Below are 24,103 nucleotides of genomic sequence, written 5' to 3' on the forward strand. Positions count from 1 at the left end.
GTGTTATATCCCACTCTAATCCTCTTTAGCATAAAAAGATTAGGATTTACAACACATAGGAAGATTATATCAATCACAAAATGGAGGACAACCACACGATACTGGGAATTGTGGCCTAACCAAATTGACAGATATTTTGGGGGGACACAATTCAATCCATGACAGCCATTAAATACTATATTTTTACACAAATAATGCATGCTTTATAGGCTTATAAGTAATATATGCTATAAAGTGAAAAAGAACTTTAAAATTGTGTATTGAACACATTGACTATAACTGAAAACAACATTTGGAATTACATGAATAAATTTTAATACCTCATAGGTTATTTATGATGTCACGCATTGCTGGTGATTATTTTTGGCTCTAGAGAAGCTCCTGAAAGTGGGGCCTTGTTTTTCACTGTTCTACAACATGGGTAGTATGGTGTCATACACAATGGGTTTATTCAGTAAATACTGCCAGCTGTAGTACCTAATGCCTATTATCTGTCTCCTCATGCAATATGTGGTTGGAATGTCTAACAGTTGGAGAGGTTTTTTCTTTCCTTTTGGCCACTGCAAGAGGAAATTATCAAAATCTGAACTTTCTGCTTTGACTATGCTGACAGTTGTAATGCTCATTTGCTTAATATTCTGATGTATTTACATTTAGAACTTGGCCGTCAATTTCACATAAGAACTGTCTTAGTTTTCTAGTGCTGCTATAACAGGAATACCACAAGTGGGTGGCTTTAGCAAACAGAAATTTATTTTCTCACAGTTTTAGGAGGCTAGAAGTCGAAATTCAGGGCACTGGCTATACGGTAGAGCCCTAGTGGTGCAGTGGTTAAGAGCTGGGGGCTGCTAACCAAAAGGTCAGCAGTTCAAATCCACCTTGGAAACCCTATGGGGTAGTTCTACTCTGTCCTATAGGGTTGCTATGAGTCCAAATTGACTTGAAGGCAACGGGTTTGATTTTTTTTTTTTTTACAGGCTTTAGGGGAAGGCTCTCTGTGTCAGTCTGGGGAAGGATCTTTGTCTCAGCTTATCTTCCTCAGTTCTTTGGATATCTTCATGAGGCATCTGTCTTCCCCTGTGTCCTTGCTTGTCTCTGTGTCTAGGCTGCTCCTTGTATCACTCAGAAGTGATTAGGTTTAGGACACACCCTACACTGATAGGACCTTATTAACATAACAAAGAAAACCCTATTTTCAAATAGGATTACAGCCACATGTATAGGGGTTAGGATTCCAACATGTATTTTGGGAGGACGCAATTCAGTTTATAACAGGAACATTTAAATTACTGGCATAGATTTGCCTAGGAAGCCTTGTAGTTTAAAAAAAAAAAAAATACAGGGACTACAGGTTTTTATGAAGAAATCTCATAGGCAAGACTTAAACCGATTAGATAATCAGAGGTATGGATTTTCATATATATTTAGGGTATTAAAATCAGAGTTATGGTTGTTGTTACAACCTTCAATCAGAAGGTGTAGTTTGAATGTATATACTTGTTTGAGACTGGAGGTGGTCAGCAAACTTTTTCTGTAAAGGACCAAATAGTAAATATTTTCAGCATTGTGGGCCATGTATTTTGTGTCCTAACTATTCAACACTGCCCTGGTAGCACAAAAGCAGCCACAGATGGTACATAAACCAATGGGCCACAGTGGGCGTGCAGACACACGGATCCAGAGAACAGAGCACCTGCAGGCAGGAGGTTTCCTGGCAGAGTGGGATGCCTGCGGGCACTTGTCCGCTGGGCTAAAGAGCTTTGTAACACTGGCCCAAGTAGGGCAGAGGCCAGACCTGGGGGTCAAGGACCTGAGAGCTAAGAGCCAAGTAAGAAGTCTGCCAATAGGCACGGCAAAGAAGTTGTCCTGACAGAAAAACTGTATCCTGAGTCATTCCTGATCCTGAATTGCAACTTGTTACTCCCCTAACAGACCCCATAACTATGACTATGGTCTTTGAGTTCTGTGTGACCATTGCAATGAATCATCGAACCCAGCAGAGAAATAAAGAGTGCCCCGGGAGGGACAACTGGTGTCAGAACTGGCAAGAAAGTTGGAGAGAGGAGGTATGTCTGACTCCGCCTCGCAGAAATCAGTCTGGGGCTGATGCTGCTAATCCTGGTTCTCTCCCCACCCCTCACGAAGTTAGAGGAGGTCTGATGCTGTCATGCCATTTTTACAAGACATAACACCAAAAGCACAAGCAACAAGAGAAAAATAGATAATCTGGATTTCATCAAAGTTAAAAACCTTGGTGTATCAGGGGTATAATCAAGAAAGTGAAAAAACCTATGTAACAGGAGAAAAATAATTTAGAAACCATATATCAGATAAAGGTTTAATATCCGGAATATATAAAGAACTTTTAAAACTTAACCACAAAAAAGACCAACAACCCAATTCAAAGGACTTAAAGATTTCTCTTAAGAATATATACAAATGGGCAACAAGCACCTGAAAAGATGCTCAATATCGTTACTCATAAAGGAAATGTATATCAAAACCACAATGAAGAACTACTTCACACCCACTGGGATGGCTATTTTTTTTTTTTTAAGTGGAAAATAACAAGTGTTGGAGAGGATGTAGAAAACTAGAATACTTACACATTGCTGGTGAGAATGTAAAATGGTACAGATGCTGTGTAAAACAATTTGGAGATTCCTCAAAAAAGTTAAAACACAATTACCATACCAAACCAAACCTGTTGCCATCGAGTCGATTCCGACTCATAGCAACCCTATAGGACAGGGTAGAACTGCCCTATAGGGTTTCCAAGGAGCAGCTGGTGGGTTTCAACTGCCAACCTTTTGGTTAGCAGCCAAGCTCTTAACCACTGCCCACGAGGGCTCCACAATTACCATGTGACCTAGCAAATCCATTCCTAGGTACAAATCCAAAAGAATTGAAAGCAGTGACTCAAGCAGACATATGTTCACTGCAGCATCATGCACAGTAGCCAAAAGGTGGAAAAACCCGTGTCCGTCAGCAGATGAACGGATGAACAAAGTGTGGTTTATACATACAATAGACTATCATTCAGCCATGAAGAGAAATAAATGAAGTTCTGATATACCCCAGCACGTGGATTAACCTTGAAAACATTATGCTGAGTGAAATAAGCCAGACACAAAAGGACAAATATGATCCCACATATATGAAATATCTACAGTAGGAAAATGTACAGAGACTAAAGTTTATTAGTGGGTATCATGGGTGGGAGTGAGGGGGAAAGAGGGAATCTTTGTTTAGGTGGTGCTGAGCTTCTGTGGGAGCCCTGGTGGCATAGAGATTAAGAGCTCAGCTGCTAACGAAAAGATCAGCAGTTTGAATCCACCAGCTGCTCCTTGGAAATCCTATGAGGCAGTTCTACTCTGTCCTATAGGGTCACTATGAGTCGGAATTGACTCAACGGCAATGGGTTGTTGTTTTGTTGTTCAGCTTCTGTTTACAGTGTTGGAAAATTTGAAAACAGATACTGGTGATGGTTTCACAACATGATGAATGTAATTAATGTCACTGAATTGTACATGTAAAAATATCAGAATGGCAAGTGTTTTATATGTATATATATAAATATATATATATATACACACACACACATACGGTGAAACCAATGAGAGCCAGAACTCAACAGGACTGCTTGTTTTTCTGGATCTTGCAAGTTTTCTGCCTTTGAGAGGGTGCAACTTACCACTTTTCTATCACTCTTTATTAGTGTCTGTCAGTTTGTCATACTATAGTGGCTTGCATGTTGCTGTGATACCTGAAGCTTTGCCACTGGTATTTCAAATACGAACAAAGTCATCCTTGGTGCACAGGTTTCAGCTGAGCTTCCAGACTAAGACAGACTAGGAAGAAGGACTTGGGAGTCTATTTCTGAAAAAACTGACTAGTGAAAACCTTATGGATAGCAGCAGAACATTGTCTGATATAGTGCTGGAAGATGAGCCCTCAGGTTGGAAGGCATTCAAAGTACAACTGGGGAAGAGCCGCCTCCTCAAAGTAAAGTCAACGTTAATGATATGGATGGAGGGAGTCAAGCTTTCGGGATCTTCATTTGCTTATGTGGCATGACTCAAAATGAGAAGAAATAGCTGCAAATATCCATTGATAATCAGAACATGAAATGTACAAAGTATGAATCTAGGAAAATTGGAAGTCATCAAAAATTAAGTGGAATGCATAAACATCAATATCCTAGGCATTAGTGAGCTAAAAGGGACTAGTATTGGCCATTTTGAATCAGACAATCATATGGTCTACTATGCTGGAAATGACAAATTGAAGACAAATGGCACCACATTCATTGTCAAAAAGAACATTTCAAGATGTATCCTGAAGTACAATGCTGTCAGCGATAGGATAATATCCATACACCTACAAGGAAGACCAGTCAATCCATTATTCAAATTTACATACCAACCACTAAGGCCAAAGATGAAGAAATTGAAGACTTTTACCAACTTCTGTAGTCTGAAATTGATCAGACATGCAATCAGGATGCAGTGGTAATTACTGGTGATTGAAATACAAAAGTTGGAAACAAAGAAGAAGGATTGGTAGTTGGAAAATATGGCCTCGGTGATAGACATGATGCCAGAGATCGCACGATAGAATTTTGCAAGACCAACGACTTCTTCATTGCAAATAACCTTTTTTCAACAACAAAAATGGTGATTATACATGTGGACCTCACCAGATGGAATACACAGGAATCAAATCCACTACATCCATGGAAGGAGTCGATGGAAAAGCTCAATATCATCACTCAGGACAAGGCCAGAGAGAGGCCAGCTGTGGAACAAACCATCAGTTGCTGATACGCATGTTCAAGTTGAACCTGGAGAAAATTCAAACAAGTCCATGAGGGCCAAAGTATGACCTTGAGTATAACCCACCTGAATTTAGAGACCATCTCAAGAGCAGATTTGCTGCATTGAATACTAATGACCAAAGGGCAGACGAGTTATGCAGTGACATCAAGGACATCATACATGAGGAAAGCAAGGGGTCGTTAAAAAAGCAGAAAAAAAGAAAAGACCAAAATGGATGTCAGAAGAGATTCTAAAACTTGCTGTTGAACATAGAGTAGCTAAAGTGAAAGGAAGAAACGATGAAGTAAAAGAGCTGAACAGAAGATTTCAAAGGGTGGTTCTAGAAGACAAAGTAAAGTATTATAATGAAATGTGCAAAGATCTGGAGATAGAAAACCAAAAGAGAAGAACATGCTCAGCATTTCTAAAGCTGACAAAAATGAAGAAAAATTTCAAGCCTCAAGTTGCAATACTGAAGAATTCTATGGGGAAAATATTAAACGATGCCAGAAGCATCAAAAGAAGATGGAAGGAATACACGAGTCATTGCATCAAAAAGAATTGGTTGACATTCAGCCATTTCAGAAGGTAGCATATGACCAGGAACCAATGGTACTGAAGGAAGAGGTCCAAGCTGCGCTGAAGGCACTGGTGAGAAACAAGGCTTCAAGAATTGATGGAATACCAATTGAGATGTTTCAACAAATGGATGCAGCGCTGACAACGTTCACTTATCTGTGCCAAGAAGTTTGGAAGACAGCTACCTGGCCAGCTGACTGGAAGATTTCCATATTTGTACCAATTCCAAAGAAAGGTGATCCATCAGAATACGGAAATTATCAAACAATATTGTTAAAATCACACATAAGTAAAATTCTGCTGAAGATTATTCAAAAGCGGTTGCAGCAGTACATCGACAGGGAACTGCTGGAAACTCAGACCAGATTAAGAAGAGGACGTGGAACCAGGGATATCATTGCTGATGTCAGATGGATCCTGACCGAAAGCAGAGAATACCAGAAAGATGTTTACCTGTGTTTTATTGACTGTGCAAAGGCATTTGACTGTGTGAATCATAACAAATTATGGATAACCTTGAGAAGAATGGGAATTCCAGAACACTTAATTGTGCTCATGAGGAACCTGTATATAGATCAAGAAGCAGTTGTTCGGACAGGACAAGGGGATACTGCGTGGTTTAAAGTCAGGAAAGGTGTGCATCAGGGTTGTATCCTTTCACCATACCTATTCAGTCTGTATGCTGAGCAAATAATCCAAGAAGCTGAACTATATGAAGAACTACAGGGCATCAGGATTGGAGGAAGACTCATTAACAGCCTGCAATGTGTAGATGACACAACCTTGCTTGCTGAAAGTGAAGAGGACTTGAAGCACTTACTGATGAAGATCAAAGACCACAGCCTTCAGTATGGATTACACCTCAACATAAAGAAAACAAAAATCCTCACAACTGGACCAATAAACAACATTATGATAAATGGTGAAAAAATTGAAGTTGTTGAGGATTTCGTTTTACTTGGATCTGCAATCAACGCCCATGGAAGCAGCAGTCAGGAAATCAAATGACGTATTGCACTGGGCAAATCTGCTGCAAAAGAACTCTTTAAAGTGTTAAAAAGAAAAGATGTCACTTTAAGTTCTAAGGTATGTGTCATGGATTGAATTGTGTCCCCCCAAAAATATGTGTCAACTTGGTTAGGCCATGATTCCCAGTATTGTGTGGTTGTCCTCCATTTTGTAATTGCAATTTTATGTTGAGAGAATTAGGGTGGGATTATAATACTACCCTCACTCAGGTCACCTCCCTGATCCAAGGTAAAGGGAGTTTCCCTGTGGTGTGGCCTGCACCACCTTTTCTCTCTCAAGAGATAAAAGGAAAGAGATGCAAGCAGAGAGCTGGGGACCTCATACCACCAAGAAAGCTGCACCGGGAGCTAAGACAGCACGCCTGACCCAAGCCATGGTGTTTTCAATCCCCTTACATGCATGGGAAAGCTGGACCCAAGGAAGACTGAAGAACTGATGCATTTGAACTGTGGTGCTGGCAAAGAATATTGAATATACCATAGACTGCCAGAAGAATGAGCAAGTTTGTCTTGGAAGGAGTACGGCCACAATGCTCGTTAGAAGCAAGGATGGCGAGACTTCATCTCACATACTTTGGACATATTATCAGGAGGGACCAGTCCCTGGAGAAGGACATCATGCTTGGTAGAGGGTCAGCTAAAAAGAAGAAAACCTTCAATGAGATGGATTGACAGAGTGGCTGCAACAATGGGCTCAAGCATAACGATTATGAGGATGGGGCAGGATACGGCAGTGTTTCCTTCTGTTGTACACAGGGTCACTATGAGTTGGAACCAACTCAACGGCACCTACAAACAATAATTATTAGTGAAAATATTTGAGTTTTTCTTCTTTGACAGTTTTCCGCCTTACAGCTTCCAGGGTTGCAGGTTTTACTATATCTGTCTACAGATAAGGAACCCTGGTGGTGCAACGTTTAAAGCACTACACTTCTAATCTAAAGGTCGGTGGTTCAAACCCACCAGCCCCTCCACAGGAGAAAGATATGATAGTCTGCTTCTGTGAAGATTTACAGCCTTGGAAACCCTATGTGGCAGTTCTACTCTGTCCTGCAGGGTTGCTGTAAGACAAAACTGACTTTACAACAATGGGTTTACCACATTTTTACACAAACAGTATGTGCCTTCTACATTTGTTTGCCAACTGCTCCCTCCCGCTGCCCTCGTGAGGTATTTTCATAAGTGCACTATGCTAATTTTTTTTACAGCTCCCTCACTGGGGCAGGGAGCGGTTGGCAAACAAATATAGAAGACACCCGTTATTTGTGTAAAAATATGGTGTGTGTATAGACAGGTAGGTAGGTAGAGAGAGAGAGAGAGATTATTTATTTGTCACAATAAAAAAATTATCTGGAACAGAAAATGCGTAGAAATAAAAGTTTATCAGTTGTTATTGGGGGGTAAGGTGTGTGGGGAGGGGGGCGGGAATAGTTATTGCTTAAGGAATATCAGGATTTTATTTGAGTTGTGGGGTTTACATTAACTTTATCCAAAGAATTTGGTCTTTGCCTTCAGTTCCTGAGAGATAATCTCTAAAAAACAAAAAAAAAAAACTTGGAATTTTTGTGTCCTTTACAAGGACTCCAGAACACAGGTAAGGTTAGGTGAGGTAATGAAGTGACTCTGGGCTGGGAGCTGGCCAGGCCAGAAAGACCCACCATTTAATACTGTGTGATCACCTCTTGATGCCGACCAACCTCAGGGAGAGAGGCTAGAGTTCTCATTGTGTAACGAGACCCCCAATAAATGTTGTGGACACAGAAACTCCATGGGCTTCTTGGTTGGTGGAAGACATTGATGCATGTGGGAGGGGAGTGTGTCCCTTTTTGGGACATGGAAGCTCTGTTGGGAACCCTCCGAGACCTTGCCCTATGAGTTTCCTCATTTGTGTCCTTTTTTCGTACACTGAACTGTAATCATAAGTATGGCACTTTCCATGAGTTCTATGAGTAGTTCCAGTGAATTATTGAACCTGACGGAGTAATGGGAGCCAGCAGGTCATAACTGAGGGGGGTGGGTCTGGAAACCCCTGAACTTATGGTTGGTATCCCTAAGGTGGTGGAAGGAGGCCCCAGATTTATAGCTAGCAGTTCAGAAGTGAGGGGGCCCAGGAAAGCCCCGAGCTGCAGCTGGCATCCTGAAGGTATAGTGGGAAAAGCCTGAATTTGTAGCCAGCAGGTCAGTAGTAAGAGTGTCATGTGGACTCCCAAGCTTGTGGCTGGCACCTGAACTTAGGCCTGCTTTACAGTCTGGAGAATTGTGTCTGTTGACTTGTGAGATCTGACCTCTCTCTAGAAAGCTAGTGTCAGGAAAAGACTCGCTGCTTGGGTAGCAGGTGTCAGAACTGAACAGAGAAGTAAACATGGAGGTTGATTATTACCCTCACAGGGGTGATAAAAAAATGTTGCAATAGATAGTGGTGACATTGGCACAGCATGGTGAATGGGATTAATGCCACTGAATTGTACAATTAAGACTGGGTTAAACCGCAAACTTTTGTGATATATATTTTATCACAATCAACAAAAGAGGGTACAGACACATGATGAATAAGGCCACAGCACGGATGAATCTTAACAATATCATGCTGAATGAATTCAGTCAGTCACAAAAGGACCACTTACATGAAATATTTAGGAAGGACAAGTGTGTACAGACCAAGCTCGTTAGTGGTTATCAGGAGCGGGTGGGAGGGAGGAAGATTGGGGAACTCATTGCCTAGGGGACACCGAGCTTCTCTAAGGGTGATGGGAAAACTTGGAGCAGATAATGGTGATGATGGTCGTTGTCATGGACTGAATTATGTCCCCCCAAAAATATGTATATCAACTTGGTCAGGCCATGATTCCCGGTATTGTGTGGTTGTCCTCCATTTTGTGATTGTAATTTTATGTTAAAAGGATTAGGGTGGGCTTGTAACACCGCGTTTACTCGTTTACTCGGGTCACCTCCCTGATCCAAGGTAAAGGGAGTTTCCCTGGGGTGTGTTCTTTTTTTGTAGTGTCCTTCTCAGGTTTTGATATCAAGGTTTTGCTGGCTTAAAAAAAAAAAAACAAGATAGAAATATTCCCTTTTTTTCTGTTCTCTGGAAGGGTTTGTATAAGATTGGTATTATTTGCTCTTTAAATATTTGCAAGAAGTCAACAATGAAACTGTTAGGGCCTGGAACCTTCTTTGTTGAAAGAATAATTGAAATAAATTGAATTTTAATTACAGATTCAATTAAATTAGCTAAAAGAAATTAGAGTTATCAGAGCTTCTAATTCTTCTCGTGTCAGCTTTGGTAAATTTTATTTTCTAGGATTTTTTTCATTTTATCTAATTTTTCTAATGTAATGTCAAAGAATAAGACAAGGATGTCCTCCTTCCCCAACTTTGTTCAGCATCACATTTACTAATAAAACATAAACTTGCACCCTGGTGGCTCAAAGGGTTACACGTCCCACACTACTAGCCGAAAGGTTGGCGGTTCAAACCTACCCCGGGGCACCTCGGAACACAGGCCTGGCAGTCTGCTCCAGAAAGGTGACAGTCTTGAAAAAACTATCTTATGGAGCAGTTCTGTTCTGCACACGTGGGGTTGCAATGAGTACAAATGGACAGCAGCCAACAAAGAACAGGAGCAGGCAATGAGGCAAGAAAAGAAATTAAGTACATCAGGATTAGAAAGAAATTAATAAAACCGTCATTACTTGCAAATAACATGTTTTTGTATGTAGAAAACCCATGGAATCTACATTTAAATTATGAGACTAAATAAGTGAATTTAGCAAGGTCACAAAGGTCCACGTAAAAAAAATCCATTGTGTTTCTCTTTCCAGCAACAAACTATCAGCGAATGAAATAAAAGACAACCCTTAAAATACCAGGAAATCAGGTACCTAGGAATAAATCTAATGATATATATGCAAGAAACTTTACATAATAACTAGAAACAAAATGGAGAGACCGTCATGGCTTGATGCAGTGTGGGCACCAGACCTCCCCTGAGGTCAGTCACATTCCAGGAGTTGTTTTCTGAGTGTTAAATAGCTCTGTGCTGCAGAAGACACAGCCTTGATTCAGAATACTAGGGGTCTGGGCTGTGGCTATTGAGATTCGTTAGACATTTACTCGCAGAGATACGGCCTATGAAGGCGTCTGCTTTACCACTTGAAGCAGACGGCAGGGCAGCTGGCAGCACTGCCTGTGTCTTCGGCGGAGCCCTCTCTTGCTCTGGGCCCCACTCGGGAACAGCAGCCCTATGGGTCACCTGATGGTCACAATTATCATTTTCAAAAGGTCCCTGGGTGGCACAAATGGATTACTCTTGGCTTTTTTTTCCTAACCTAAAGGTTGGCAGTTCAAACTCACCCTGCAGCACCTCAGAAGAAAGGCCTGGCAATTTACTTCCATATGGATTACAGCCAAGAAAACCTTATGGAGTAGTTCTACCCTGTAACATATGGGATTACCATGGCAGCAAAAGTTTGAGATATATATATATTTCAAAAGTAAAATAAGCTTCCTCCCAAATTTAGAAGTCCTCCAAAGAATTATGCCTTTTTCTTACTGATAAAAGCTGTAAGATGCAGGATCTTGACCTTTACGTTGGAGGAACCATCCCAGTTATGCCCAAGGCCAGAGCTAGCAAACATTTTCTGTAAAGGGTCAGATAGTAAATGTTTTATACTTTGCTGCCCGTGAGGTCTCTGATGCAGCTGTTCAGTTCTCTGCCATTGTAGCACAAAAGCAGCCGTAGGCAATACATGAATGAATAAATGCTGTGTGCCAACAAAACTTTACTTACAAAAAGAGGTAACAGGCCAGACTTGAGGACCCTGGTGTCGCAGTGGTTAAGTGCTCAGTGGTGAACTGAAATGTTGGCGGTTTGAACCCACCAGCCACTCCTCAGGAGAAAGAAGTGGCAGTCTGCCTCCATAAAGATTACAGCCTTGGAAACCCTACGGGGCGGTTCTGCTCTGTCCTACAGGTCGCTATGAGTTGGAATCGACTCAAGGGCAATGAGTTCGGTTTTTGGTTTTGGTAGCGCAATGGTTAAGTGCTCAGCTACTAACCAAAAGGTTGGCAGTTGAAACCCATCAGCCACTCCACGGGAGAAACGACCTGGCAATTTGCTCCCATAGATTTCAGCCTAGGAAGCCCTTTGGGTCAGATCTACTCTGCATATAGGGTCGCTATGAGTAGAAACTGACTCAGTGACACATAGCAACAGGCCAGATTTGGCCCAAGGACCCTAGTTTGTCCAATACCTGGCCAATTGTTGAACCCTAAAAACCTCCCTGACGTGGCACAGCCGTGAATTTGTCTTCTCTCTGGCTCACATGTGTCTTCCTGGGGCATCCAGAGTACTTTCTGCCCCCCCCAACTCTGTGCAATTCACATGTCATCTATATAGTGGATCATCAAGCGATCAATGTCTCATCAGACGGTCGTAACAGAGAGCTGGAGAAAGACAGGGCGTGTGCTCTGCTCTGGGAAGGGGGAACTTTTCAACCTCCTACAGGACGTGGAATGAAGAGAATGCACTCACTAGGTCAGCGGCCAGCAGCCGGGCTCCTCAGCTCTAGTGAGGACAGCCCATTAGATACTGCTCTGTGATTGGGGCTACTACTTGGTCAAGTGTCTGGTGCTCCACTCTCATCTGCCATGATCCCTCTGGTTTTTGTTGGAGCCCGACAATAAGTTAAAAGGGTATAGGATGCTGCTCTTAAGTCACTGAGTGGCGGCCCTGACCTCAGACATTACCCACAAGTTGCAGCACCGCTTCTGACTGACTTATGGGGAGTGTCGTTTCATTAAGGCTCTTACTTCACAAGTTGAGATCCAGTGTGAGGGCGCTCAGCTGCTGAGAATATCCATCCCAATTATTCACTTGGAGAAATGACCTGAGGGGAGGCCTGTCAACCCCCTTGACCCACTGTGAGATGAACTTGGTCCACACCTCCATTCATCACTTGGGTCAGGTTGGTACGGGCTCCCCAGGTACCTGTTATCAGCTCAGACCATATATCCAGCTGCCCTCCACAGTCCTGGGTCATTCCCTTTCCCTTGGTCCCATAGGGGAAGGACTGATAAGTTTATTGCATAGGATGGTGTCATGGATTGAATTGTGTCCCCCCCCACACCCAAAAATATCTGTCAACTTGGCTGGGCCATGATGCCCACTATTGTGGGATTACCTACCATTTTTGTCACCTGACATGATTTTCTGTGTGTTGTAAATCCTGTCTCTGTAATACTGATGAGATGGCATTAGTGGCAGTTATGTTAATGAGGCAGGACTCAAACTACAAGATTAGTTGTGTCTTGAGCCATTCTCTTTTGAGATATGAGAAGTGACCAGAGAGACATGCGGACCTCATACCACCCAGAAACAAGAGCCAGGAGAATAGGGTATCCTGTGGACCCATGGTTCCGGTGCTGAGATGCTCCTCAATCAGGGAAAGATTGATGACAAGGACCTTCCTTCAGAGCCAATAGAGAAAGCCTTCCCCTGGAGCTGACGCCCTGAATTTGGACTTACATCTTATTAGACTGTGAGAGAATAAACTTTGGTTTGTTAAAGCCATTCATTTGTGGTATTTCTGTTACAGCAGCACTAGATAACTAAGATGGTTTTAATGCTGCCACCTGGCTCCATTCTGGAACTAGAACAAGACTCTGCTTTTTGAAAATAAAGACGGTTGATAGCACCTTTCTGCTCCCCAGTTCTGCTCCGTTCTACAGGGTTGTTACGAGTCAGAATCGACTCAATAGCAATGGATTTGGATTATCAGACTGGAGTCCCTGGATAGCACAAACGGTTAAGTGCTCAGCTGCTGATCAAAAGGCTGGAGTCCACCCAGAGGCACCTTGGAAGAAAGGCCTGGTGATCTACTTCTGAAAAACCAGCCACTGAAAATCCTGTGGAGCATACTTACCAATACACGAGGTTGCCATGAGCCGGAATCAACTCTGCGGCAATTTGTCTGGGCTTTTGGGATCCCTTCTGGAACAAGGTTAGAAGGGAGTAGACAGATGAGAAACTTGAGTATTTCACCCCTGCACTGAGGCTGAACTAGAGACCTGGGCAGAAGAACTAGAAGAGCTCCTGTACAGCAGAAGCATCCCATCCCAACTTGAGGGGTCCCTGCCCAAGGCAGCCAAAGGCCGCACCAGCTGTCCTGACAAGCAAAGGCAGGTGCAAGGAAAGCATGCCAGGGGCCGGCATGGAGACTGCCCTCTGGGGTGTCTGACTGCTGACCAGGCCGGAGGAAGGCTGGGCTCTCCCCTAAGAGCAAGGATCACCACTGCCCACACCTGAGAGTGAGGGGGAGCAAGTCAAGACCAGCAGGAAGGATCGGTGTCAAAATGCCCAAACTGGAGAGAGATCCCCAAGGCAGCTCAAAGGAAGGCCATCCCAAATGCCTTCCGTTTGCCCTAGCACAGTTCTACTGTGACAAACGGGGTGCCATGCGTCAGGTGACTCCACAGGTCATCAGATTACAAACTTTGATCTGTAAAGACCTTTCTTGTGGGCTGTAAAAAAACAGGTGACAGGCAGTATTTTAGCCCACAGGCAGTTTACTGTTTCCTGTTCAGCAAGCAGTGAGCGTGGACCTTGCGTCTCTCCCCAGGGGAGGCCTTGGCAGTCTCCAAAGGATCTTCTCTCAAGAGGGAGAGTGTCACTGCTGCTGGCTGAAATTTCATTTCAGGGTCATCCTGGAATCTAAGGCCACCTAGCATTTTCCCCAAATGTTCCCATCCCAGGTTTCTGGGGCCTTCTCCTTCTGTACCTACACTCAGCATAGGGAACTTAACGGGAAAAAAAAAAAAAAACCCAAACCCATTGCCATCAATTCCTACTCATGGCAACTCCTCGAGTACAACTGCTCTACTGTAGTCTTTATGAAAGCAGATTGCTAGGCTTTCCTTCCACCACTGCTGGGTGGGTTTGAAACACCCACCTTTGTTAGTAGCCGAGCACCCATTTGTGCTACCCAGACATGCTCCTTGTATCTTTAGTATCAAACCTTAGGTTTGACTTGCATTTGAAGTCTATCATCCAGTGTTGCAGGTTTCAGAGTCTCCCAGGTGCTCCATGTGTTTCCCTGTGGTGTAGTGTTGCCCAGGGCTCAGAGCAAGGTGGGTCCATTGGTTGGGCAGACTTTGTGAACAGGGCCTAGGACTCAGAAATTGTCCCTGCCTCCTGTATTTCTTTAGAACTCCCTCATGCTACCCCATTTTCCTAGCTCTATTGTCTCTATACCTCTTGCCATTCCTGGGTGAGGCTGAGGCTGAATGAACACCGTAGGGTGAACACTGGCAGGTTAAGCTGGGCCAACTGAACCTGAGGAGGCCAGAAAAGCATGGAGTAAGACTCTAGTCTACCTATATATATTTTTAATGTGTCCTGTTTAAGCACCTAATAGCAATAAAACAACAAACCCAGTTTTGTCTTGTTGCCATTGCTATTCTTATGATTACTTGTGTCATGGAGTCAGACAGGAGCTGTGCGGGGTGCTGCAAAATGACAATTCAGCAGATGTCCTTGAGGCCCTCCTGCAGCAGGGCCGGGCACTCCCTCCTGCTCTGGCCCTGAGAGACAATGAGCAGGTCAACTGCTTCCACCATGGAGCAAAATGTCAACTATCAACTGTATGCCCTTAATAATCCTCTATTTGCTTTAGTTCTATTTGTAAAATGAGCATGACGACACCCATGTTACACACCCCAAAAGAGGTTCTCTTAGGATGTATTTGAGTTGCTCTTCTCACTCAACATGACCTTAAGAGGCCATTTTCTCTGTAAACGAATAGGAAGCCATTTCCTGTAAATAGAGATGCCAGGTAGGCAAGATTCTTAAACTGGTGAAATTAGGGTACCTAGGTTGTATTACATGCCTAATTAAAGACAAGCGAAAAATTAAAGTTGTTGGAGAAAATCGCCGACAGTATAAACCCACTCCTCACTTATCGACATGGTTAGGGGCCAAAGACCAGGTCATTATGTGAAAACAGAGGATGACTACATCATCACCTAACTACTAAACCACTGAGAATCATGGCCCAGTCAAGCTGACACATAACCATCACTGCCAGCATCACTCCCCTTGCACCTCAGTGTCCGTCTTCCAGGCATGTGTCATCAATGTGAAAAATAAGCAGATTTTTAGTAAATGCAAAACATCAAATGACGAGATGGTCGATGAGGAGTAGGTATATAACAAAGTCATCCCTTTTGCACAGAATCTTTTTTAAAAAAGGTTATATGCTGTGTGCAGAGCTGCCTGGAATTTAGACATTGCTTTCCACGGCAAGGTAGACGGCAACTTTTTAGAAGCAATTTGTGTCCTATAAAATTGTAGGTGTGAGAAAAACGTGCAGATCTGCACCTTTTATATAAAAAACAACTGTGATTAATGACCTCATAACACATGTAGCACTTAGAACTATAGTTATATATGATGAATGTACCTACAGTGTAAAAGGGAATAAAGGTATTGCCAAAAGTCTGTGAAGAACATAGAGCAAACAAGTCACAGAGAGAATGGGACTGTGTGTGTTTTTATACTGTCCAGTATGTGTATTTCTATCACCATTTCCAGTCACATTTAATGTTTTTATTTAACTTTTATTTTAGCCTCATTCTGAAAATATAAAGAAAAACAGATTAGCTGTGCTAAATTATCTAATTCACACTAAAATACAGGAGTATGAAGATGAATCATCTCGAGCCGCCCAGTCATTTTGCTGCCTTTTGGTGAGCAGACAGTCTGTGCCAGTCATTGTGAAAAAGTCTTTATTTTAAGAAAAAAATTTAGTTAACAAGTTTCACTTAGCAAAATACACCCAAAAGGAAATCACAGTACAAAGAAAGGTTTAAGTCAAGGCCTCACCAATTCCTACAGTATTAGTATTGTGTCTCAATTTTCAAAATTAACTTTTTAAAAGCTTAAAACTTAACCTAAAGGATTTTAAATGAAAACAAACTAGAATTGAACAAACATGAGAAATGTTTCTCTTTGGATTAAGGACCTAGCACCTCTGAGTTTTCCACAAAAGTGTGTCTCCCGAACGTGTCTGCTGTGATGTGGTGCAGAAGACCCACATTTAACACACTTAAACTCCTGGAACTCAGACATCTCTCTGAAGTACACTACCAAAATGTTAACTGAGAAAAGCTGAAAATAGTTTCTTATAGTTTACTCAATATTTTTATCACATGCTAGAAGAAACTTTGCATGAGAAAACACTGAAGAGGTAATTTTTTTTAATCCAGATTTCACAAACTCATGGTGCAAAATGGGTCCCACAGCTTTCTCTATGTAATAACTGCTCTCCACTGCTTGTTGGCTGCCTGTGAAAATGTGATTGCAAGAACTCAAATGCTTCTACGAGACTAGTCGTACCCACCCATGCTGTTCTGCTGACCGCTATAGCCAGCCCCGTAACAGCCGCTCACTGACTGGCTCTCAAGGCCAGTGTACGTGGACTGGGTCGACACCCCCATGCCCTGCATCATTTGGCTACTGTAAGCCCCATTGCTGGCCCCTGTGGTTGAATTCAAGAAGAGCTCTATGTATCTGTGCTGCATGTTGGCTCTGTCTTTTGACATAGCGGCCACAGCTTCTTCGTGAGTGGCAAACTCGACATCTGCTTCGCCGGTCACTCTTCCATCAGGGCCAATCTCAATATGCACTCTCACGGGGTTGAGTGGAGAGAAGAAGTTATAGATGTCATTCTCGGTTGCTTTGTACGGTAGCCCCCTCATGTGGACACAGTGTCCGGTTGTGCTCTGGACAGCGAACTCACTGTCTCCGTATCTGTGGTCATACATTCCTGACAGGCAATAACTGAGATCTCTTCCAAACAGATCGGTGGTAAAGCCATAGCTGTCGCTGAGGCCACTGTACTCTTCATAGCCCCCATAGCCTGTGCTATAGGCCCCAGACCTCATCCTGTCAAAGCCTGCTTGTTTGACAATGCCAATGTATCTCCGGGCAGTGCCGGGTCGATCATAGGGCCCTGGCCGCTGCACAGACATGAACTTCAGAGGGGGATCAGAGTATGATCTCACTTCCTCCTGGCTGCTCTTGAACACTTCAATATACCTATGCCCTATTCTTTCCTTGTGCTTCCCTAGAGCCTTCTCAGCTAATTCCTGGGAGGCAAACTGCACGAAGGCTTCCCCTGTAATCTTGCCCTCAGGGTCCACCGGCAAAGTGATCCCATTCGGCATGATTTCCAACCCTGAGAAGAACTGAACAATTTCTTCCTTTGTGCATCCAAACGGGAGTCCTCGAAGGCGCACAAAGCCATCATTGGCAGTGTCGGCACTGTTTGGACCGCTGTGCTTCAACACCCAATCCATTTCGGTTCTGTGGGACTTAAATACCTCAATATAGCGATGCCCCATGCTTTCTCTGTCTTTCTTCAGGGCCATTTTTACATCTTCTTCTGATTCAAGTTCAACAAAAGCCTCACCACTCTGTCTGCCTTCTCTGGTGTAGATGAAATGAACACCTGCAACGCCATCATGAATTTTGCATTCAGAGAGGAAATTCTGCACATCCTCAATAGAGCAAGACCACGGCAAGCCGCGGAGCTTGACCACAAATCCTTCACCTCCCTCAGGACCCAGCATCGTGGAGACTGGATGCGTCAGGTGTCAAATCAGCTTAGTGTGCAGCTTTTTGTGGCTGGAAAGAAAACAAACACTACCTTATGTAATTTTTCATTTAATATTTATAACAAAAATATGCAGCAAGCCTGGTTTTTCTACATTACAGATGAGTAAGGTAAGAATGAATGAAATCTGAAGACCTAAGAGATGTACCAAACACATCCAAGCTTCACATAATATTACCACAGAGATACTGGCGACCTACTTCTGAAAAATCAGCCACCGAAAACTCTCGGAGCTACTCTACACACACGGGGCGGGGGGCGGGCGGTGTCACCACGAGTTGGAATCAACTCAATGGTAACTTTTTTTTTTTTTTTGCTATGGATAAAGTAAAAGGTAGAGGGGTATGTGTGAACTTGGACCTCCGAACACAGAGGACTCTATTACATTAGTCAGGTTAGAACAAAGGCATTTTCTGGTTAGATTTATATTACATTTATTCCAGGCACTTGTCATGAGGAAGTTTACAAGTCATTTACAAGAGTTCCCCTATGCAATTCCTCCTTAACTACATCCTTACATTTAACCCATTTGCCTGTCTGCGCTAGGACAGACACTACAGCAGTACAATTAATTACAAACTCAGCAGGCTTTCTAAACCACAATATAGGGTAACATTTTCTTTGACACCAGGATGAACGTTAGTGTTCTCAGCACCAGCGATGCTGGAAGGATGCGAAACAGCAGTGGCTTCCGGAGCTTAAGTAACTATCACTCTGTTGCTAAATTATCAACTCAAAAATGCCAAGTGTGAGGCCGTGCTGAAGGCGTGTGCTGGTTAAGTTCATCAAACAGACTGCTGGTTTTGCACTACGAATAAAGGCACAGAAGCCAAACTATACTGCCGTACAGGGTCATATACAAATGAAACATAAAGCACATTAGAACTGCTGCCCATGGTGCAGGGAGAAGACACCACGAAGAAGGAAATTAACAAATATCTAGATACACCAAGAGAGGCAAGAGGTGGCCCTTCCCAACAGTGTTCTGAAGTCAGAGTGTGACATCTGGCACCTCAGTCCGAACTTCAAGAGAAAACAAGGTGAGGTGCCTGTGTAAGGGTAGGCAGGCTGCACTGAATGCCTTAGCCGCATGCAGCCAGCCAAAATGGTGCCCCGGCCCCCCGCCCCGGCCAGGGTTTCTCAAATTCATGACTACTGACCAGGTAAGTTGGGGTGAGTCTTCTGTGCATTGTAGAATGTGTTTAGCAGCAGCCTTGGGCCTCTTAAACCCACTAGATGTCAGGAGCTCCCCAAGCTGTGAAAACTAATGACATTTCCCGACATATTGCCGGACGTCCCAACTGGGAAGCACTACTGTAGAAAATCAGGGTCACCAACCTTAGAATAGGCCCTCAATACTGCCTGCGTAATTCCCCGCTCTCCCCAGAGCCCTTTCAAGATGTCTATGGTAACCTCACATACTCTCATTCCCTCTCACTTGTCTTCCTTTTCATAGTTAACAAGGACCCGGTGCAGGAACTGCCACCAAGTTAATTTACAAACAAGGAGCTGCTGCTTCTTATAGATCATTATCTACAGCTTTGCTACAACCTCACGCACCTTCTTCAGTCTCTCTACTGAAGGTTTTTTTGGCAATTAAATACATTTACTTGTATCAAATCTTTAAATAATCTTCCCAGATGCCAACTTTGCCTCCAACTTCCCTATTTGGCTTCCCCAGTAAAATCTCTTCAAAACTCCCTTCTGTCTCCTCCTCACCCCGCGTGCCCCTGTCATTTAATGAGCATGATCCCCCTCTGCTCCATGCCAAAAGCGTTTTCTTCAACTTGTTATCTTCACTCAGCAGAGTTTAACCACTCCCTCCTAAAACCCTCCATCCCCTTCTCTTCTAGGATACAACTTTATTTTGGTTTTCCTTTTGTTTAGAAACTCTTCTCAAGTCTCTTCCTCTAAGTCCTTCTGTAGGGAATTACTGGATTTGGGTCAGCCTCGTCCAACCCCAGCCTCAGGCTCCCGAGCCCCCCAGTCCAGAGTATTCCACAGCTCCCTCACCCGTCCCATACATGAACCCACTGTTTTCCTATGATACTGTGCTCCCACCCAGCACAACTGGCCTTATCATCTATTATCCAGGAGGCTGCAGAAGGAAAACGTTAATCCTTAACAACCAACCTCTCCCTAGACCCCAAATCCTATCAATTCAATATTCCCTTGGGCACCCCCATTCTCTACTGAAACCACACATCCCTAAATCCAATTCATACCCTCACAGCTCTATACTCAGATCCTAGCTCAACATTCTTTTGTTAATAAATGAACCACCAAATGGCCACCTTTTCTTTCTACATTTCTCTCCTTTTGTTTCTTTCTGATGCCAGTACCAACAGCCTATCCCCCCACCCTGCCCCCGGCTATCCCTATCTCATTCCAATTATGGCTAGCACTCACTCTCCTAGCTTCCCACTGGCCTCAGGATCTCTCCCTCCTCAAGACAAATGTGGTTTTCTCAACTGGTAATTGTCTTTCCAAACACAATGCCCCTGAAGCTTCCACACTTTGTCTGGATAAATCTAACTTTCAAGGTCTCAACTCAAATACACCATTTCCAAAAGGTCTTCCCAGTCTGTAAATTAAGTCTTCTGAATCTGCACTGCCAGGGCACATTGCCATGATCTGTTTACAGGTATCTTCCAAACAGAAGCTGTTGTGTCTGTTCTGTCGGCCACCGGGGCCCTCAGCCCAGCACAGGCCAGCTGAGACTATGCGAGTCAACGTCCCTCATAAGAATGAGGCAGCCTTGTCAGGCTGAAAAAGTATAAAAGAAACACAAATGTTTCACACATAAGAATTGGTTAAAATACCCAGATAATACCTTAAGGTGCCTGCTAACAATACCATACAGATTACAAATGTTTTCAGAAAACATTTAAAAAACAAAACATTCTTTTCAGGAATTATTAAGTGTCTACACTTAAACTTGTATTTTATTTTTACTCCAGAATTAGATACTTCCTTTTCTCTGGGGAGGTCTTAAGGCTTAATTGCGTACTCGTCTAAATTTTTGATGGAATCCAAACCTAATTTTTGGTGCTAACGTAATGCATCATCCTCATTTCTGCTCTTGGATCCTCTATATTTGATTCTTTGTGGGGACTGTTTTAATGTCCTAAGTACTGTAAGTTAAAGACAGCTGTTCATATCGGATTAAAAAAACCAAACCAGTTACTGTTGAGAGTCTATTCAGACTCATAGTGGCCCTGTGTTTTCTGACAAAAAAAAAAAAATCTACTTCAGGTTCCTAAGAAAATTTCTTTTTACTGGAATCTAACAAATCAAATATAAATAAAAAATTGCTTTTTAAAAGAAAAACTCACCTTTAAAGACAAGGTTGGATGCTGACAGTCTCAAAATGTTCTGGCAGTTACCAAATGTCCTTCAAAAAAGAAAAAAAAAAAAAAAAGCTGGTGTCAGACACGGGGAAGAACAGGTCCAAGCCAGAGCTCTTCCGGGCAAAGGCTGGGCAGGGCCACAAGGGCCCTTTATGACTACTACAAGTCACAGCCCTAATGGCATTTACAAGGTTTACCTTTTTATAGGCTAATTCAAGGGATAAGAGAAGGAAGCCACCCATTTGCCTTCATTAGACTTAAATTCCTGAATTTTTATAAAGTGCAGTGAAGAAATTTAAATATTTCGGTAGGAGGAGCTCCATCAAGTCAGTCTGATGTAGAAGGAGGTTTGGATAGCAGCCAAGCGTTTAGCCACTGCCCTACCAGGACTCCTATTTTTTTTTTTAAAGGAGGCTGGTAGTGCAGTGATTAAGTGCTCAGCTGCTAACCAAAAGATTGGCAGTTCAGATCCACCAGCCAGAGAAGCTGTGACAGTCTGCTACTGTAAAGGCTGACAGCCTTGAAACCCTACAAGTAACTAATTCTTTTTTGTCCTTCAGGGTCGCTATGAGTTGAATCTATTCGATGGCAGCAGGTTTGTGTCTTTCTTTTTTTTTGGTGAAGGTCAGTAGGGCAAGTGTTCTTGCTAGAAATTGTTCAACCTAATTTACAAAAAAATCTCTGTGGGAAAGGTGTGGAGATCCTCAAAGATGTTCCTAGTTTAATTTGGTAATTTCATTTCTTGTGATCTGTATTTAATCTGACATTGTACTGTTCTTTTAATTAACTGAGGGAAAATGGGAGGAAATGAAAAAGGCTTTTCAATAGGAAAAACCATCATCCCTACCATCAACAAGTGCCACGTGATAAAGCTATCCTCAGAGGATGAGGCTATGTGTTTAAATCCATGGATTACTTCTGAGAAGACCTAAATTATATTCTTATTATTTTGGAAACAAAATTGAGAAAGTTAATTTTTCTGAGCCTTAGAGGCTCCCTTGTCTTAAAACAGGTCATTTTATCTGCCTCATGTTGTAAGTTTCCCGTGATTACACACAAGTGTGTTATTTGGGAAAAAAAATATAACTGGAAAGAATTAGTTATTAGGAAATCTGTTAAGAAATAGCATCTCAAATACTCTGGAACTGGTTTTTCAAGAGGTTCAACCTCCCTCCTCCTCCAGAAAAAAGTAGAAATTCTAAAGGGCAGAGACCAACCATCTCAACTGGATCTGACCCACCTCTGCCTTTTCTACCTTAGCTCCTTCATGTGGATCAGAAAACAGCATGGGCACCACCAAAGAAGGGACAGTCTGACCAGACCCACTGAAGCCCAGCCTGCATTCAGACACACCTAGGTCAACTGTGGCACCAGTTCCCATTCCTAGCAGTGCGAGTGTGCTGTCACTGGGGGAGTGGTGAAAGTACCAATCCTGGGTCCTACACCCAGGGATTCCAATTTATCTGGTATGGGGTGCAGCTGGGAGGCTTTTTTAAAACTCCTCGGGTGACTGGCCCATGCCAAATGTGCATACAAGTCACTTAGGGATATTGTTAAAATGCAGAGCCCTGAACAACAGATCTGGGTTGGGGCCCAGATTCTGCCTCTTAACCCGCTCCCCTGGCCTCCAGTAAGTAACAAGATTCAGACAAATGTGCTCTTTACCACTGTACTGTGGTGGGCAGACAAGTTTTCTGTTTGGCTCGAAGCAGAAGCAATCAAGATAAACAGGGTGTGCCGTGAGTACTAAAACCAATTAGGTTATCAGCTGAATAAACGGGGCAGTTTAAACTCAACTCATCTTTGTTCAGGGACAGAGGGGAACGGGTGGGGACCTTGCCCTCAGGAGAGTCTGGTGGTGCATTCTGAAAGTAAGCATTCCCCCACTCTTTGTTTTGTAAATGAATTTTAACCTGCAGACAGCTGGGAGCCAGTGAGGCCAGGTTGTCTTCATTATTCAGAAAGTACTCTTAAACCATACACGGAAGACACTCCCTCAGGTTCAAGCTGTTTACATTTTTTTTTAAAAGACTTACCAGTGAGGAGAAGAGGACTGATATCTCCTTGAGCAAGTGAGGTTTAGCGCCAAAGGGCTGCGAAGTCCACGCAAAGCTTAGAAACCCAGAGGTCTCCGGGACATCTTTTGTTCTCAACCTGAAATGAAATTTCACTGGCAATACGTAAGTGCTTGGCACGAGGTTTCTAGAACACCCTCAGGTTCGCTTTCTGATGGGAGTGCAGCTGCAAAGTCCCCACGCACCCCGATGCCCAGAGACAAGGTAAAGGGTTTCCTCAGCTTCTAGCCGGTGACCAGACGACACCCCCAGGTTCAGAACCCACAGCAACCACACCCCACGACGGGGTGGGATGGCGGGTTCCTCCTGGAGGGCTTCCCGGATCTGGGGGAGGGGTCCCGGAGTGGGACAGAGGCAGGGAGAAGACCCGCAGCTCTCACTGGTCCAGGGTGGGGGCTCAGCACGATCAGATGGAGCCACAGACCCAGGCGGATTCTTTCGAGGAGGGGGGCACTTTGTAAGGAATGTAAAGGGCCTCGATCGCTTAGGGCTGGGTCCTGGAGGAAATGAGTCATTCTGAGGCCAACAGGGCCTGCTAAGATGCCACCACTGGAAAAAACATCCCTGCAAGTGAAACCGGTG

At 43.4% G+C, this 24,103-nt stretch overlaps 1 protein-coding gene across 3 annotated transcripts in view; it reads right to left on the reverse strand.

Moving 5' to 3' along the window:
* Nucleotides 1-919: 919 nt before the first annotated feature.
* The window catches only part of HNRNPF (heterogeneous nuclear ribonucleoprotein F), a 32,929-nt gene continuing 9,745 nt past the window's right edge, over nt 920-24,103 (reverse strand). For 2 of the 3 annotated variants that reach the window (XM_010589269.3, XM_003408916.4), the window contains 3 exons: nt 23,483-23,600; nt 21,432-21,490; nt 920-18,107 (listed from right to left, as the gene is read on the reverse strand). In XM_010589269.3, the coding sequence (XP_010587571.1) occupies nt 16,808-18,052 (1,245 nt within the window). In that variant the 5' untranslated portion in view covers nt 18,053-18,107; nt 21,432-21,490; nt 23,483-23,600 and the 3' untranslated portion in view covers nt 920-16,807. Of the gene's footprint in view, nt 18,108-21,431; nt 21,491-23,482; nt 23,617-24,103 lie in introns of all 3 variants that reach the window. The other variant, XM_010589270.3, reaches the window with a different exon arrangement.

The sequence above is a fragment of the Loxodonta africana genome, chromosome 16 (assembly GCF_030014295.1).
Source record: "Loxodonta africana isolate mLoxAfr1 chromosome 16, mLoxAfr1.hap2, whole genome shotgun sequence".
In the NCBI taxonomy this organism is placed as follows: Eukaryota; Metazoa; Chordata; class Mammalia; order Proboscidea; family Elephantidae; genus Loxodonta; species Loxodonta africana.